Source organism: Chelonoidis abingdonii, chromosome 3 (genome assembly GCF_003597395.2).
Source record: "Chelonoidis abingdonii isolate Lonesome George chromosome 3, CheloAbing_2.0, whole genome shotgun sequence".
Classification (NCBI taxonomy): Eukaryota; Metazoa; Chordata; order Testudines; family Testudinidae; genus Chelonoidis; species Chelonoidis abingdonii.
The window spans coordinates 163,899,784-163,918,183 of NC_133771.1; the positions used below are offsets into that span (position 1 = coordinate 163,899,784).

The 18,400-nt window shown below is 42.3% G+C and overlaps 1 protein-coding gene across 4 annotated transcripts in view; it reads left to right on the forward strand.

The window, feature by feature from the left end:
• CDC42BPA (CDC42 binding protein kinase alpha) overlaps positions 1 to 18,400 on the forward strand; it is a 346,923-nt gene that overhangs the window by 261,814 nt on the left and 66,709 nt on the right. For all 4 annotated transcript variants that reach the window (XM_032798238.2, XM_032798237.2, XM_075064288.1 and 1 more), the window contains exons 16-17: positions 10,417 to 10,522; positions 12,580 to 12,704. In XM_032798238.2, coding sequence (XP_032654129.1) covers positions 10,417 to 10,522; positions 12,580 to 12,704 — 231 coding nt within the window. The remainder of the gene's footprint in view (positions 1 to 10,416; positions 10,523 to 12,579; positions 12,705 to 18,400) is intronic.

The window sequence follows — 18,400 nt, forward strand, 5'->3', positions numbered from 1 at the left end:
ACTCTGCACCTTAGTGTAAATTGCCAGGGAGCATGGGCCAGTACCGTTAGTACTGAGAGCCGAGAACACTCAAAGACTGCCACCTATGCAAGGGGAGAGTCCGGCTCCATTATTAGTGATGGAGGGGAGAGAGTGATTTCCCTGTATACCACAAGAAAAGATGCCAAGACTTAACATTAGACTCAAGTCTGCACTGTCAGCTCCACTTACAAACATTCCCACTACACCTGGCTATACCATCCTTGAGGACCTAGCAGTTAATACTGACCTGGAGTTGTCACTACTCTCAGATCCAGTAATTTCCACAGTGGTACATATGCCGTCACTACATTATTTGCTAGTCCCTTCCACCAGCTGTGGTTTCAGCTGCTGATACTAATGGATCTGCACATAGATTCCAAGAACTTGTATTCCTCCGGAGAGATTGAGGCTGATTCATTGACTTGACTTTAGCCCCTAAAGGAATTCCAGAGCCTCATGGGTGCCTGATCTCTCCTACAAGACAGTCTATCGATCCAGGACCAGTGGCACCATGCCCCATGAGCACCACCTCTGTATCCATACAAGCCTACATTCTCACCCTATTGAGGCTCCTGATCCTTACTTTAGACCTCCTGACTCCAGGAGATCAGAGCTGGACTACAGACAGAGAGCACCTCATAGGAAGAGCCTCAGCCCCTCAGGAGCGCTGTGATGAGAAGAAACAGCTGATCAACCGGAGCCACTCGATCCACTTGCAGTTCTCGCTTCCTCATGTCCTGATGAGGCAGTGACACTGCATTCACCTTTGCAACCTGATAATTACAAACAATTTCTGGACTGCCTGAAAAGAATCAGAGAGGCTCTGCAGATTTATCTGGAGGAAATTGAAGACCCTGCTTACAAGCTTCTGGATATCCTCCAGACCACAGGCCCTAGCAAGATGGCGCTTCCCATCAATCATGCCACTTTGGAACCAACCAAGGTTCCAGATGACAGAACAAGGAGTAATGGTCTCAAGTTACAGTGGGGGAGGTTTAAGTTGGATATGAGGAAAATCTTTTTCACTAGGAGGGTGGTGAAGCACTGGAATGGGTTACCTAGGGATGTGATGGAATCTCCTTCCTTAGAGGTTTTTAAGGTCAGGCTTGACAAAGCCCTGGCTGGGATGATTTAGTTGGGAATTGGTCCTGCTCTGAGCAGGGGTTTGGACTAGATGACCTCCTGAGGTGCCTTTCAACCCTGATATTCTATGATTCTAAGGTGGTTTGACATACTCAAGCCACCTGCACCCCAACTTCGAAAGAGGTGGAGAAAAGATACTTTGTTCCACCTAATGGGAAGGAAAAAAATTTTCCCCACTCCATCCCGAATTCTCTAGTTGTTCAGACTGTCACTAAGCACAACAGATTGCACCAGCCTCGGTCCACCCCTTTTGACAAAGGCACTAAAAAACTGGCCCTCCTTAGGAGAAAAAGAGTATCTTTTGCAAGCCTACAGTTGCAGATAGTAAATTACCAGGCCCTTATTTTGAAAAAAGACTTTATTAATTATAATAAGCTGAGATCATAGCAGTTGTTCCTGCAAGTGTTCCTCAACGTGCCTGACACTGTACCATGGTGACTTCAGTAGTCATCGGGAGGTGGGCTTTTGGCTTCACTCCTCAGGGTTTTCTAAGGAAGTCCAAGCTATGGTGGATAACCTCCCCTTTGAGAGTAACATTCTGGTCAGCAAAAAATGGATGTGTCATTACACTCTCTCAAAGATTCCCAGATGATCCTCCTTTCCCTGTGGAATTATACCTCAGCACACTGGAGGAAGTACTCTAAACCATCTCCTTTCAGTCATCACCCCACCCCAGCTCCTTGTCAATCAACAGACTTACAAATCACCAGGAAATACCAGAAGATACACTGCAGCAGACAGCATACTCACAATTTTCCATCTGCAACCCCCTGTCAAGAAGTCATTTCAAGAGCTCCAGCCAGTCTCCACACCGCCAGATCACCCACATTTTCTTTGGTGGCTGTCTCTTCTGCTTCTTTCCAATGTAGCAACAACTTACACCAGACAAATGGGTCCCAGAGATCATCTCTATTGGCTACACAATAGAATTCCTTTCCATCCCTACAAGAAACTCCTCTCCCCATCCCTCTTCAGGGACCTCTCTCATGAGAGGTTTGTCAGATAGGAGATAGATTACCTTCTTCAGCCGGGAGCCATAGAGCCCATGTCCCCTCAACACAAGGGGAAGGGTTTCTATTCGAAATACTTCCTTTTTCCCAAAAAGAAGAGCAAATAGAGACCCATGCAGAATTTATTGCAGTGACTTTGGACTCAACTTCAGCCAAAGGCTATTTAACTCAGGACAGGTTCCTCACAATGAGGAACCTCATTGCACAGCTCCAACTGACAACTTGTTCCTATCGGATCCTTTTAGGTCACATAGCTACCTGCTATACATAACACCCTACATAAGGCTCCATCTTCATTACCTTCAGGTGTGGTTATGCATGGTTTATGCTCTGAAAATAGATACCTTAGTTTAGACAAACCAGTCTCAATCATCACAGAGCAACCAAGTAGCACCAAGTTTTTGGACCCAAAAAGAATTCCAGTTACACATCAATCTACTCAAACTTCAAGGAAGGTATGAGGCTTGCAGAAGGTTTCTGTTTTTAGCACATTCCCAACATGTTCTGGTCATATTGGATAACATGACCACAGGGTTCTACATAAATAAGCAGAGGGCAGCGAAGTCCAATCCTCTTTATGCAGAGGTAGTCAAACTATGGATTTGGTGCATCCAACCCCAGATTAACCTGTCAGAGGTGCAACTTCCTGGAGTAATGAACACCTTAGCTGACAGCCTGAGCAGACACTTATACAGGGACCATGAGTGGGAGCTTCACAGCTTGATGGTACAGAACTTCTTCCAGCAGTAGGGGGTCCCTGTCATGGGACCTCTTTGCATCACAGGTAAACAAGGAGTGTCCAACCTACTGCTCCTGTACTGCTCAAGTGAACAATACTACAGGGGATGCATTCCTGGTACAATGGTCAAAACCACTGATGTATGCTTTCCCAACTATTCCCATCTTACCTTGGGTCCTTAATAAGATCAAACAGGACAAATCAACAATGATCCTAGTGGCAACTTGGTGGCCGAGACAGTTTTGGTTCACTAGCAACTTCCAGATGTCCACACACCCATGTATCAGCTTACAACCATGGCTGACTCAAGACAAAGGTAAAACCAGCCATTCCAACCCAACATCTTTCCACCTCAAAGCCTGTTATTTGGATGGGCAGTGAGCTTAGAGAGCTTATGCTCAGAAATAAAATCCATTCTCACTAACACCAGAAAGGCTTCTACAAAAAAATGATATACTGCCAAATGGAAGAGGTTCTCCATCTGGTACCAAAATTGCCATGTACTTTTGCTGTACTTCGCAATCACTGCCATCTTGGCATATCTCCCCTCACTGAAGTAATCAAGTTTATCCACTAGTCCATCCAGTAGTTTATTTTGTGTACATGTGGCAGTGATTAACACATTCTGTGCTCTGATAGACATCTTCTTGGTAATCACCTATGCTACAACCAGTTTTTCTGAGAGGTCTTCTCAGAACTTTTCCTCCAGTATCAGCACCAACTCCTAATTGGGACCTTAACCAAGTGTTGTCAGCTCTTATGAATACACCTTTCGAGCCTTTGGTCTCTTGCTCCTTTCTCCATCTACTCGAGAAAGTGGTCTTCCTGTTAGCAATCATCTCCACCAGGAAAGTAGGTGAGCTTGCATCGCTTTTGGCAGACTTTCTCCCTTTGTGGTGTTTCATAAGGATAAAGTCCCTGAAGTTGCACCCCAAGATCATCTCAAAGGTTCCCTCTGAATTCCAGCATACATCTACCAGTATTCTACGCATAACCTCATGTCACCAAGGAGGACAGGAAACTCCATTCTCTGGGTGTACATAGAGCCCTGGCTTTCTATCTGTAAAGGATGAAACCCTTTAAAAATCCCTGAGAATATTCATCTTTATTGCTGAGTAGATTAAAGACTCTGGAAGTGGATTTTGGGCTGCATTCTGCTGTTCTAGGAACAAATGGAAACCTCTCCTTCTCAGGGTATGAGCACCCATTCAACTAGAGCACATACTACTTTCATAGTTTCTCTCCAGTGACTACCTCTCAGATAAATCTGTAGAACAGTGACATGGAGCTCACTGCATACCTTTACCAGACATTACACACTGGTCCAAGCTTCTTCAGCAGATACGTTCTTAGACACAGCAGTACTGCAGTCTGTGATGCAGCATGGTTCCTCGCACCCTCCTCCTCAGCGAGTACTGTTTGTGAGCCACCCTCCGTGAAATACACATAGGGACCAGTGCTCTAAGAAGAAAGGAAGGTTATTTAACTTATAGTAACTGAAGTTCTTTGAGATGTGTGGTCCCAATGTGTATTGAACTACCTGCCCTCCTTCCCCTTTTGATCCTTTCTAGTTGATTTGTGGTAGAATAGCAACTGGAGAGGTTGTCAGTCAGTGCCACCCCTTATGCCCTGGGTTTGGAGCACAAGGAGGTGCAGGGCACAAGTGTGGACCAACAGACACTGCTAGCGAAGAATCTTTCAGTCTCAAGTGAATAGACCATATGTTTGCACACCCACAGTGAATACCCATAGGACCACACATCTCAGAGAACTTGTTACTATAAGTTAAGTAACCTTCCTTTTCCCCTCTCACAGCAAAGTTAAAGAACAGACTACATTGCAGATTCCTGTTGTCCTGAGCAATGGTAGCTCTTGTTTTCAGCTTTAACACATTGTGATGTCTAAATAGATGGGGTGTGTGGGAGGGGGTCAAATGATTCTTAGGATAGCAGATATGACTGCTGTATTTCAGAAAAGTATAGGCAGCTGGGGTCCACAGGAAATATCTCTGTTGTCCCTATGGATATCCTCCAGTTCTAATAAAAATTGGACATTTCCCCTACTTTTATTACCTGCTGCTGATAGTAGAAGGTGGGATGAAATGAAAAATGGCTTTTAAAAAAGTCTTGTAAATGGGTGGGGGGCACATGTTGTGGGGGGGCAATTCTTCCCTAATGCATTGTTTTATGCAAGAGAGAAATGTGCAAAGGAATCACTTCAACTGCTATTGGAATACAGCCATCTTTGGGCCAGATGTGCACCAGCCCATTGTGTGTCGGTACATTATACCTTTGTTTTAGGACAGGAAGTGAAGAATAACATCCAGTTGAAACAGTAGAGGTAGTTCCCATAAGTAGCGTGTTATCACTATCACAGTTAAAGTTTTGACAAAATACTGGGGTCAGACACCCTACACATGCAAAAAAGGCTACCACATTTTTAATGATCTGAAATGGAGTTGCGGCTGTCACCTGAATACTGTAGTGACTCTTTAACACCATGTTTGCATGTTAGTTCAGTACTGACTCACTGGGGAGCATCATATAATGAATCGCCAACACCACAACCTGTCCAAGTTTTTCTTGGAGCTTTCTCATCCAAATATTGACCAGCCCTGACTCTCTCTGTTTGTGAGAACTTATCGGGTTACACCCTAAAGTTGTGCAGCTGCAAAAGTCAAAAGGTAATCAAATTTCCAATTCTAATACATTGGCTGAACAGTTTCAGCTGTTTCATGTTTGCTGTTTATAAATCTAGTTCCAACAGGAGCTTTTAGATCTCTATAAAGAAAAAGTGAACGTGAATGGAGTCTAGCGTGAATGGGACAGTATGTATAATATATATATAATGGTACTGTGTGTGTGGTGTGTGTGTAATGTTTGTAATATAGGAAAGACTGTGAAAATCATGAACAAAAATGTATCAAGTATCCAAAATTAAGGGCTTTGACTCTTCAGTGGGAGTCAAAGACCTACAGCACAGGAAGGGCTCAGCATCTCACAGGATCAGCCCTCAGGAATATAAAACATTCTTTATAAGGGCCTGACCTTGCACCAGGCTCTTCTAGAACTGGCACGTATAGAGTCCCATTGCAGTCATTGGGACTCCACAGAGATACAAAGAGATACAAATCTACCCTAGCAGATACTGATGCATGACTGGGCCTTAGTAAGTGAAAATACTTGACCTGACTTGGATCTGAAGTAGCTCACTGATTTATGAGTGAAGAATTAAAGCTGTTGCTCCACTTTAAGTATTTGATGGTCTTCCTTAGAGCATATTGTTTTAGTTTATAAAACTTTATTGCATTTTTCTCTTTACCTGCAATGTTTTTTGTTTTCATAACCAGACATAAAAAGTTTTCTGACTCTCCGCCAATAGTAAAGGGGCATTAGGTAGCAGTATTGCAAAGGATGAAGAAACACCTGGGAAGTTTTATACTGAACCTATCTCAATTATTGAAACAAAGACATTTCTAAAAACATAGCATATACCAAAATGGAAATTAAAAAACACGTCTTGCATAAAAATGAAAAACTGTCAGTATTTATATCTGATCCTGTGTGTTTAAAAAAATGACAAAAAGCTGAGATGTGACTGAAATATTTTATCATCTGCATTACTTATGAATGGCAAAGAAAATAGGAAGTTATATAGGTTGTTCCACACAGGAGCTAGTAAGAGCTTTATACCATAGTATTCTGAATATGTTAAGTGTTTTCAGAAAAATTGCTTTTGTAAAGTCATAGTTTTTTAAAAACAATTATTGGTAATATTTTTCAGATCCCTCCACTGCTAAAGATAAGGTTTTCTTAGTACCAGTAGTCCAAGTGCGTAGGTCCCAGAGGGAGAGAAAAATGCTACTTTTTCCATACTGATGACAGTATGCTAAGGTGTGATAACTTGTGATTTACCAGGGCATGAAACAAATGACTTATACCATTGGAACACAGGAATACAAGATCAGACCTGTAATCCATCTAGTCCAATATTCTGTGTCTGACAGTTATCCGTGCCAAATATTTTAGAGGAAACAAGAAGAAACCTCCATTGGACAATATGGAATAGACTGTCCTTAGGAGAAGTTTCTTCTGAACCTGTGAATTAATGGATGGTTTACAGAGAACAGAAGTTTATAAGTCAGTTTTGTATAGAGTGTGACACAGGTCTGTCAGATATTGGAGGTTTGAGTTTGACTTCAGGGCCTCTTTTTGTTGTTTCAAAATAGCAAGATAAAATAATTTGTGCCCTCCCCCACAGTCACAGTTATGAGGTTAAGGGTTACACGATGTCTGAGAAGATGAATTTCACGTTAGTTTATTGTGACTCATTCACAATTATTTTGAGAATAAAAGACAATCTAGTGTATGTGTATACTTTCTATCACTTGTCAGCAGATAGACAGCTATAGTTTAGAGGAGAATAAAAGGTTGATAGGAGAGAGAGATTTTGATCTTCTTCCCTGCCCAAGGTGTATGCCAGTGGATTTCATCACTTTTCTGAGACAGGGATTCAAGGCTTGTCAAGGAGATACTTGAGGGCAGTAGGTGGAGCTTTCCATTTACCTCTTATTTCTAAGGTTGCATTTTCCCCCATTACATTTCTTTATCTTCTCCCTTTGCTTCCCTTGCCTCATCCCTGATCAGTCTGATTTACTGGTATAGGGACTTATTACTAAGGCTACATTTTAGTCATAGGTATTTTTAGTAAAAGTAATGGATAGGTCATGGGCAGTAAACAAAAAATCATGGCCCATGACCTGTCTATAACTTGTACTATATATCCCTGACTAAATCTTGGATGGAGGATACCACAGGTGCTTACGGGGGGTGGCTGGTGGGTGCCATGGATGCTTGGGGGGCAACCCAGGGGTGCCACGGGTGCTTGGGGGGGAGAGCGGCCTGGGACCCCGCTGGTGCGGGTGGGTAGTGTTGGCTGGGCTGGCAGGCTCCCTATCCAGCTCCTTGCGGCTCCTCACCCGGCTCCTCATGACTACATGGAAGTGACGACATGTCCCTCCCTCAGCTCCTAGCTCTACATGCTGCCCCTGCCCCAAGCGCGGGCTCTGCAGCTCCCATTGGCCAGGAAATGTAGCCAATGGGAACTTGTGGGGGCAGTGCCTGTGGGCAGAGGCAGCGCATGGAGCTAGGAACTGAGGGAGGGACATGCCACCTCTTCCAGGGGAACCCTCCAAGGTAAGTGCCACCCAAAGCCCTCACCCCATCTCACGCCCAATCCCCAGCCCTGAGCCCCCTCCCACATGCACCCAAACTCCTGCTGCTGTTGTGGGGGGGTGGCAGTGGCCCGAGACTGCCGCAGCCAGTGCGGCTGGCCCAGGGGCTGCCTGACCTGCTCAGGTAGTCCGCAGACCAGCCGAACCGGCCTCTGCAAAAGTCATGGAGATCCTGGAAAATCACGGAATCTGTGACTTCCATGACAAACTCGCAGTCTTAACTATCACCATTGCAATTAAGAACTTCAGTTACAGATACTAAAAACGTGTCAGTTATGTATCCTGTCCCTTTTCTCCCCTCCCCAGAAACAGAAGTTTGCAGAAATCCTAAAAACCCATCAACGCAGTGACTGTGATGATCAAGGCTTTTCAGAGCAAATATTAGACAAAATTCATAGGAACCAAAACAAATCATAACAATAAACATAAAACTAAACAATAAGAGTTAACCAAACTCTTTTTTTTTAAAGGCTTAATCTACTGTTTGAGAAGTTAGGCTTGATTCTGCTTCTCATACATGGCAGTGAGACTCATTATCCATTCCCCTAATGCTTTAATCTGTTTCTGGCTATTGCCCAGTCTACTCATCATATGCATGGAATCTCTTAGTCTGGGAAAGGATTGGTGGTAGATTTCAGAATTGGAGTTTAAACAATAATAATTAATATGGTACCTTGGTAGAATGGAGTGTTTTGTTTCAAAGGATGCCTAACAACAAAGTTTCAGAGATTAACCTAATATGGTGTACTATATTTCAAAGGCTGGTTGAAACATTAAATGAATTTCAAATTAGGAGTAGGAAATTCAAACCAGGAATACTCTTAAATGGGCTCAGCATAGCCACCATCGGCCTCTCAGCTTTTAAGGATGTTCTTGCAGAACTGTTATAACTCTTTGCCAAATTCTTTCTCAAAGACAGAGTAAAACCAGGATATAATTTCTTCATCACATAATCTGAAACACTGACCTGTTTGCAGTTAATTTCACACACTTCAAGACAGAGTTTTTGATGATTATTTTATCTGGCTTTTTAGTGAGTACCTACTAAGTATTTGAATAGATGAACAAAGATATTTATTGAATTGGTACTTATGTGTGACACAGCCTGATTAGCCCACTGGTAAAGTCCATCCTTGTTACCTACCATTAGTTAAAGTAAAATGCTATAAAGTGCTCTTCCTGAAATTCTGCAAGTGTAGGTGATCCAAAAAGGGTAGATTTGAGGTGGTGATGGTAGTATGTGGAGGGGGGAGCGGGAGGAGAGTAGCTTTGCTACATCGTATTACCCTTCTTCTGATCCCACAGACTGAGAGAATTGTGCTCCATTTAGCAGGGAGAGAAAGCCACAGCATCATCATTCACCTGCAAATCCACAGGGATTCCTTCAGTTAGGATAATGTTGATTAATTCAGCATTATATTGCATGTGTTGCCTCTCTGGTGAACAAAACCCACCTGAGTAGGCAAGCAGGGAGCAGGAGCTAACCTGAAGCTTTACACAGAATGAGCATCTGAACAGGCTTGAGAATCTGCTGATATTGATGTCTCCAGTTCAGTCATGATTGTGTCCCGGTTGGTCAATTGATTCATCTTCTTACTGATACTGATGGGTGAATCGTCAATGAGTGGCCTTTTAGGTCTGCTAAATTAGCCTGACAATATTGTAAGCAGAAGCTTTTCTCATCACTGGTTTAATCCTGCCAGTCCAATGACTGTTCCACGCATGGCATGCTATTAGCTTGAGGTCTCATCTGTGGCAGTTCTGCCTTTAATCCTGCCTGGGATCAGGAAGTGCAAAGATATATGGAAATTAAAATGCCGTTTTAACAAAGTAGGATATATGAAGGTTTTACCTTTAACTGTGAATGTCTGAATTTGTGGTGATGTCTTTCCTGTCTTTTATTCTGCAAAATTATAATTGCTGAGCATTTGGAAGATCTACCCAAAGAATAAAGAACTTATAAGTAGACTGAGAAATGTTAGTTTGCTGAGGGTCTACAGTCCTGCAGTGAAGGAAGGTTAATTTTGTCTAACGATAACACTAAGCACACTGACTTGCTGTCCTAATACTAAGAAGATAATCATGTTGTTCACATTTTAGGGGGGTTAATATTTTTAGTAATATGTTTAATATTTTTACTTTCAGCTGCTGTATGTATTAATTTTTAGAGCCTTACATACTCACGCATTATAGTATTCATTTAATCAAACAATATAGTGGATTGTTTGCAGTATATGAAACTTTTTATTATATTTTATATTATACCTTAGCCAAAGTGAAAGAGAGGAATTTGAAACAGAGTTCAAACAGAAGTATGAACGGGAGAAGACTCTACTAACAGAGGAAAACAAAAAGCTCTCAAATGAGCTTGATAAGGTGAGTGTTGCTTGACTGAAACTAGAGAGTTTTACAAGCATCAAGTACCCTGTATGAAGACAACAATACCGGATCATAGTAGAGATGGATAAGACCCATTTTAGGTAACTGAATCCAGCATGTAATCTCTAATATGGAATATATCAGAAGTTCAACTGATCCTGCACAGAAGAGTGCCTCCCATTTGGTTTGAGAGGGGAATCGAGTCTTACCTGATCTTTAAAATGTATTTTTAAAAAGAACTAAATTATGTTGATTTTATGGCTTTTTCACAGAAACTCTTGACAATTCCTTAAGCCAAATTAAAACAATAATGATTTGCTTGCATGACCCAAATAACTATGTAATTGACCAACAATGCGATTACTTTACATGTACTTGCATGTAGATTACTATGCAATGACTTAGTCGTTTCTACCTTGGAAGATGAAGTGTTACTTTGAGATCTTAAAAAGCTACAAATTACAAGGCAGCTGTGTTAACATTACCATGTGATGAGTGGAAAAGAAAAATTGTGCAACAAATAATTAAGTTAGGTTATCTCTTTAATGTTCATTTTTCACTGGGTTGTTCCAGTTCATTGCTGGTTCGCAAAGGTTACCTACAGTAAGAAGCTCATTTGATTTTTTGTAGTTGTTTTTATGTATATTTTAAAAAATAATGGAAGACATTTTTAAATTACCATACTGTAAGAATATTTCCATGCAATGTAGACCTTTATATAGATGTAACTTTAAGTACTATAAGATTAGAGGCCTTGATGTTTTTGTACTTTGCTTTATTCTGTTAAAGATTTTCATTATGTCTTGCAAAATGATGTGAATTTTTTAGATAGACCGATTAACATTCATAATCACAAATCATTAGGACCTGTAAAAAGTGCTCAGGGGTCTCCTATTTAAATATTATTACAGATGTTGGCCATAGAGGAGACACGTTTTACTGATAAATATACAATTTAATAATCATGTTGGGGAAAAAAGAGCAAAATAGATTAAATATTGCATCATTTCAATTTGCTGTTATAATTCAGTATTTAAAGAAATACAGGTACTCTATGGTAGATTCAAGCCTGCATAGTCTCTGGTCCAAATTTGACCTATACGAATAATTATGTAGTTTAATTTGTCCTTGATCCCTGATTTTAACACAAACCAATTATGGCCTTGATCTTGCAGGGTGTGCATATGTGAATAGAACCTGTATGGCGGAAAGGGAGGTTAACTACTGGATATATTCCTCTATTTAGGCTTGGTCTATACCACAAAATTTTGCTAGCATAGCTGTCAGCTTGGAGTATGAAAAAATTATACACCCGAGCTGCATTAGCTATGCTGGCAAAATCCCCAGTGTAGACACAACTATGATAACAGATGACTGTTTGGATTAGCAAAGCTAATGCCATTCAGAAAGGTGGTATGTAGCTACATTGGCAGAGGAACTCCTGCTGATTTATGCTACTTTAGGGGGCTCTGTTGGCATAGCTATGCCAGCACAGCTGTACTGGCAACGGCTCTGTGTAGAAAAGCTCTTGGAGAATTGTACTAAATTGCAAGATGAATCCTCCCACTCTATAAATGTGCAAGGTAAAAAAGAGATTGGTGTGAGCAGAGAATGGGAGTGTCTGAGGAGACACAGTGGTACATTCCCCTCATAGGCCTCACTCCTGTTACTAAGCAGGAATAACTTGGTGGCTGTCTGGCAGAGCTGTAAGACAGGATCGGACTCTCTTGCACTCCCTGTCTTGCTCAACTCTTTTAATGTTGTGCTTCTACACGCAACACTACGCACCTATACTGTGCAAGATCAAACTCTAAGATATGTCCGAAATGTCACAAGATTGTAATTCTCAAAATCAGCCTAACCTTGGACATGAGAAGAAAATGTTTCAGCCTTTGTTGTCACGTGCAGTTTATTCTGATAGGTGATACTGATTTTTAAAGTGGGCACCTGGGGGTGTCGCACAGAAAGGCAAAACTCTTTGATCAGGTAGGTGAGCAAGAGGGTTAAGTTACAGCTCTTTATAGATTAAATGTGTTTTTTAAATCCTCTTTCAGCTTACCACCATGTTTGAGAGGCTAAGTATGAACAACCGACAGCTAGAAGAAGAAATGAGAGACCTGGCAGATAAAAAGGAATCTGTGGCACACTGGGAGGCCCAAATTACTGAGATCATCCAGTGGTGAGTACCCAGTCGCGGCAGAGCTCCTTGGCACAAGGCAGTTGTAGGGCAGGGCTGCTACTGATTTTCATTAGCATGTTGCGTCAGGAAACCCAGACTCTTTTGGTGCAATCTCACAGTTGTCTAGGTTTGAGCTAGGTTATTTCCTGGGTGTTTCCTTATGTTCAGGGTTTAGAAAACCTTGTTCCTCCTTAAGAGCAAAAGTTATCCTTACAACTGCAACTGTTTAAGCACCAAAGAATCATAGACATTGGGTGTGACTTGTGGCTTTGGGAGAATGTTGAAAGGAATCATTTGTTTAGCTCATTCTTCCAAAAAGGGGCTAAGGAGGCTGGGAGGAGTTGTATAATTTTTCCTTCAATACTGACTACTGTGGGCTAGTTTATGTGTGGGAGAGTAAAACAAACTCAGTGCAATTCATATGCAATTTTACAAGGGAGCAACAATTCCTAAAGCTCGCGTACTTAGGATTAACAAGTAAGAAGTTTCATTGAAGTGAACCCCCCAATAATGCTGTCATCAAACTGTCATGTTGTATTTATAATGGTTCCTATCTCTTTCTAGAACACTGAGGGAAAAATACAAGTCTGAGTTTAAACTGTTAATGGAAAGAAATTTTGCTGGGTATTACTTATTTTAAAATATTTCCTTTTTTTTGGCCCATTGTGATGTTTAACTTATGTGAAAGCAATTTGTATCCAAACATTTCTACATATCAGTCACTTTGAGGGGATTTCAGTATTTTACACAAATTTTTTGTTGTTATTTCTTAAGCTGTTTTCCCCTCATTTTGGCTCATCTTGTAGCAGCTGAGTAATCTGACTTTTTTTTTTTTGCGTGTCAAAGCAAAAATGGGTCAACATTGTCTTTTTAAGGAAACCTGGTTATGTTGACAATGTTTTGACATCAGTGTAATTTATTGTCCATATTTGGACAAAGCTTTTGTTTTTGAATATGACCACTCAATGTCTATCAAAAAAAAAATTGGGCCCTGGAACTCTGGACATTTTCCAGGCAATGTAGTTCACTTCATGAATGTACATAATTCGGCCCCATGTAGTCAGGTCCATATTCTCTGAAGGCATCGTTTTCACAGAGGTAGAGATTAAAAAAATCAAATCAGCCTAATCTGTGGATGTTCTTTTCAAACACTTTGTCACATTTCCAAATCTCTCATACAAATGTGAGTGTAGTAGACTCTATGCCAGAATTACAGAAACCAGTGAAGCAGTAAAACCATTCAGATGAAGTCTGTTGTTTTAGAATTGATCAGAACTATTTGTATAGTTAAAATCAAAACAGAAGAGGAAAAAGCTTGGTCATTATAAGTAAAATATCAGTTTTTTGTTTTGTTTGTTTTTTTAAACAAAAGGTGTGGTGATCTAGTTAAATGATCAGAGTAAACAAACCCAATAGTAAGTGTTTTCAGGACTTATAAAGATTTTGTTAAAAATAAAAGGGAAAAAAGTCTCAAAGCAGCTACTTGAATCTCAGATCCCTTTGTTCTCAGTAGAAAGCATGCATGCGTTATGGAGAGGCTTTAGGAGTCTGAATGGAAGTTGAATCTCAGCAGAAGCTTTGCTAATTGATTTAAAGTGTAAGAGTAATAGAATTTTAAAATATCACTATCGAAAAAATTTTTCTCAGATGTATTATTTTTGAGGTAAGAAGTGAAACTTTACCTCACAAAAGTTTTTATACCCCCCATTTTCCCAAATTCTCTTGGATTGATAGGTATAAATCAAACCCTTGTTCTTTTTAACTTTTAAGAAAATGAAATGATAAAAAAAAGACTTGCTGGTCCAAGCAGTGTAAAAGGGACATTGTTATATATGAAAAAAGATTGATAATCAAATTGTTTAATAAAAGAGAAAGAAGGTGCATTCAGTAGATCCAAGAGAATCTACATTTGTTAAGGGGCTGCGGGAAAAAATGGGAGACCTGGGAGATTAAGACTTTGATAGGTCTCTATTAGGCCTAAAACAAGTTCAAGAGCTTCTGAGGTCACACAACACTAGTTTGAAGATGGTTGAATCATTGTGAGCCGTTTGCCACCTACTGGTTATGAGAGGGATAGGAGGGCACTAAATTGGAGCAAATATTTCATATTTATCTTCTACTTTAACTTTAGCTATTTTCTGCTCCAAGGGATGCTATCCATGCAAACCTTGGCCTTAAACATAGATTTTTCTAAAAACAAAAATTTTAAAATAATTAAGCTTCAACTGAAACACTTTCTCTTAAACATTCTTCTGCCATTTTTGCAGTCCCAAGTTTGCAACGCTAAGAACCAGAAAGTACAGACAACATAAAACAAATGACTGAAATCATTTTTACTGTCTGAGCTGAGGGAAATGCATAGGGTAAACAGACTTCATAAACAGTGACAAGCAAACTGGGTCTTTAAATTCTTTGTTTTAAATTAATAACAAAAATAAGAAAATGTGATTATTTAACATCTGTGTATTTTTAATCTCATGTATCGCTTGCATTCTGCGTCAGCAATGTTCTTCCACATACCATAGAACAAAATCCTTAAGTCATTCAAACAAATGACACTCGGTGCGTTCCTCCTCCTTGGTGACGGCGGAGTGAGGAGGGATGCAGAAAGCCAGTGGAGAGCCAGCGGCGAGCAGGGAAGTGAGGAGGCTCAGCCAGGTGCTGGGTCCGGTAGCTCGGCCGGGTGGGGGCCTTTGGGGCGAGGAGTCTGGTGCTCGGAGGGCTGGCAGCTTGTCCTGATGCTGTTGGTGGGGGCCAGCAGCTTGGCTGGGGAGTGACTTCAGGGGTGAGGGAGCTGGCGGCTCAGCCTGGCAATGGAGTTGGTCTGACACTCGGGGGGCCGATGGCTCGGCTGGGCAGGCTGCCAGAGGTTGGGGGGGCAGCTAGTCCTGATGCTGGGGCTGGCCTGGTTCTGGCGGGGGGTAGTGGGTAAGGAGAGGGGCAGGTGGCTCGGCCCAGAGCTCGTGGGTGGGGGGCAGCCACATGGCTGGAGGGGTCATCAGGTGTGGGAGGGCCGGTGGCTTGGCCTGATATTAGGGCTGGCCTGGTGCTGGCAGGGGAAGGAGGGGGCAGCGGCTCGGCTGGAGGGGATGTTGGGGGGTCGGTGGCTTAGCCTGGCACTCGAGTGATTGGCAGCTTGGTCTAGTGCTGGGGCTAGTGGCTCAACCCAGCACTGGTGGGGGGGCCGGTGACTCAGTTGAAGGGGTCATCAGGGGCAAGGGGACTGGTGGCTCAGCCAGGTGCTGGCCTGGCATTCCAGGGGGCTGACAACTCAGCCTGGTGCTCCGGGGGTGGGGGGCAGTGGGTCAGGGAGGCCAGTGGCTCGGCTCGCTGTAGCTGGAGTGAAGGGCTGGACCAGGGCTCCTCCAGTCACGGGGAGGCCCCTTAGGGCTTCTCCTCTTAGGCGGATGGGGTTTCGGGGCTCTGGCGTGTGGGGGAAAGGGCCTTGGGTGGAAGGGGTGGGCTGGTGGGCTAGCCTCCCCAAAGTGGGGGTTCACCCCCTGCCCATGCATGGAAGAGTGACATAGATGGGCTGAACATAAGACCAGGCAAGTCTGAGAAATACCTTGGGGGGTAAAGGCTGATCTGTGGATCGGTTTCTCCAAACAGCATTATCCGATAAACTTAACGCCTGGCTCAAGAGGATCGGCAGGGCAATTCTCAGGCCTTCACAAAAATTGGACATACTGAAAATCTTCACCGTAACACAAATTATCTATCTGGCAGACCACACCAATTGTAAGAGAAACCTATGCTCTTCCCTCAGTGACTGCATTAGGAAGGCCATCATTTGGTGGCTTCGTCTACCTGCAGTAGATTCATTTGTGCCAAATCCAGAAATGGGAGACTGGGAGTGATGAGACTTGCTAGCCTCATACCATCTGTTCAGGCAAGCTAGTTACATAGAATTGCACACTCCACAGATGAGACAATTCAGAGCATTGCATTGACTAGTGGTATTGAGGATGAGTTCAGCAAACTGTGCCTGGCAGTAGGTGGGACGGTAGAAATGGTACTTGCAATAACAGACCCAGTTCTGTTCTTTGACAATAACAGAATGCTACAGAGCATCCATGAAACACTAAATGAGTGGGAGAGGCCAGGTCCCAGGGTCAAGTACCCAATCCCTGTAACTGAAGAGATGCAGAATTCTCATGGTGGAAGGAACCACCATGCCAAGGTAGTGGAATCGAACATTTCTGCAGTGATCTGATCAGTGATGACTGGATGAGTTATCATCAGGGTTTCACGGAATGCCAATTCCTAATCGCTTTGAAACTGAATGCAAACATATATCCCACCAGGGAATACCCAGGGTGTGGAAAAAACAATTCAGTCATGAAATGCAGACACTGTTCTGCTAAATATGAATCTCTATCTCTTTCTTTGGGACGATGTCCACATAAAAAGGCATAATAAATTGTGTGAGATTTTGGTAAAAGAAATGTGAAAGCTTGAGTTGGTTGTATATCAGAAATCAAAACTGCACACTGCTGAAGGCAAACTAAGAAAACCAGGCCTTGTATATGCCAAGGATGGGACAGCCCTGATGGTCAATATCACAGTTTGTTTTGAATACAAAGAAGAAGTCTTCCCAGATGCAGCAGCAGAGGAAGTCAGATACTATCATTCTGCCAAGGAAATCAAAAAAAAAATGATGGGAACCAAATGGTTTCCTCATTAGTCAAGTCTTATCATATCTCAGGATGTTGGAGTACAGGCAAGAACGAGCTGCTAGACTGTTCAGTCGGAGAGCTTTGCTATACTCTACAGATGGCAGTAACAACTTTGCCAGCAGAGGGCAGGGTGCTGGAAATCCTGCTGATATCGAGCCCAATGGGACTCCAAGGCCACATGTGAAAATCTCATAATGAATACTGTCTCACTTAATTCATGATGGTGTTCACTGGACAAGGCAAATAGAGTTGGACAGGCCACCTTGGGTATGGCATGCCCCAAATAACCTGGGGGGAAAACACGTGGGTTTTTTTATTTAGGTCATGGATCATGACCTCTTTCTCAGGCCAAAACATTTGAGTTGCACCTCTATTCCTGCAAATATTGGAGGAAGCTCAGACTTATCCATGGCACTCCGGTACTTGTCCCTTCTGTCTCCTCACTCCTAACAGATACTTCCAAAGCTGTATTGAAACACTAAATTCCTGTTAGTAGAATAAATCTAAACTTCTTAGCAACAATGCTTTATTCAACCATATTAACTACATACATGAACCCTGAAGAAGCCACTGTGTGGGTACCCAGCGAATTTATCTTTGATGGGATGGCTGAGAGAGAGTTCACAGAAATTAAATTGCCAGGTAACAGATTTACCATTCTAGATCACGGTCTCTCTCCAGGTCCAAAATACTTGGGATGTAGTAAACAGTAATATGAGGCGGAACGGAGAGAAGTAGGATAGAGGAACAAGATTTCCTCCTTCCCTAAAAGTTACGGTCATTACAGAGTTTAGGGACTACTGCTTGGGGGATGTTCCTGACAAAATATATTTGTATGTTCAAAGTCAGTGGCCCTTTCCATCCGCGTTACCAGTTGGGGTGTGCCAAACTAGCTCTGATCCCTTCTGGGACCTGCTTATCTACAACATGGGTAGGCTTTGATGATACAGAATTTGGTTCACGTGGCTGTGGAGAGTGGAGTCTGAAATACAACCTTGTCTTCTGGAAGATGCAGTGAGG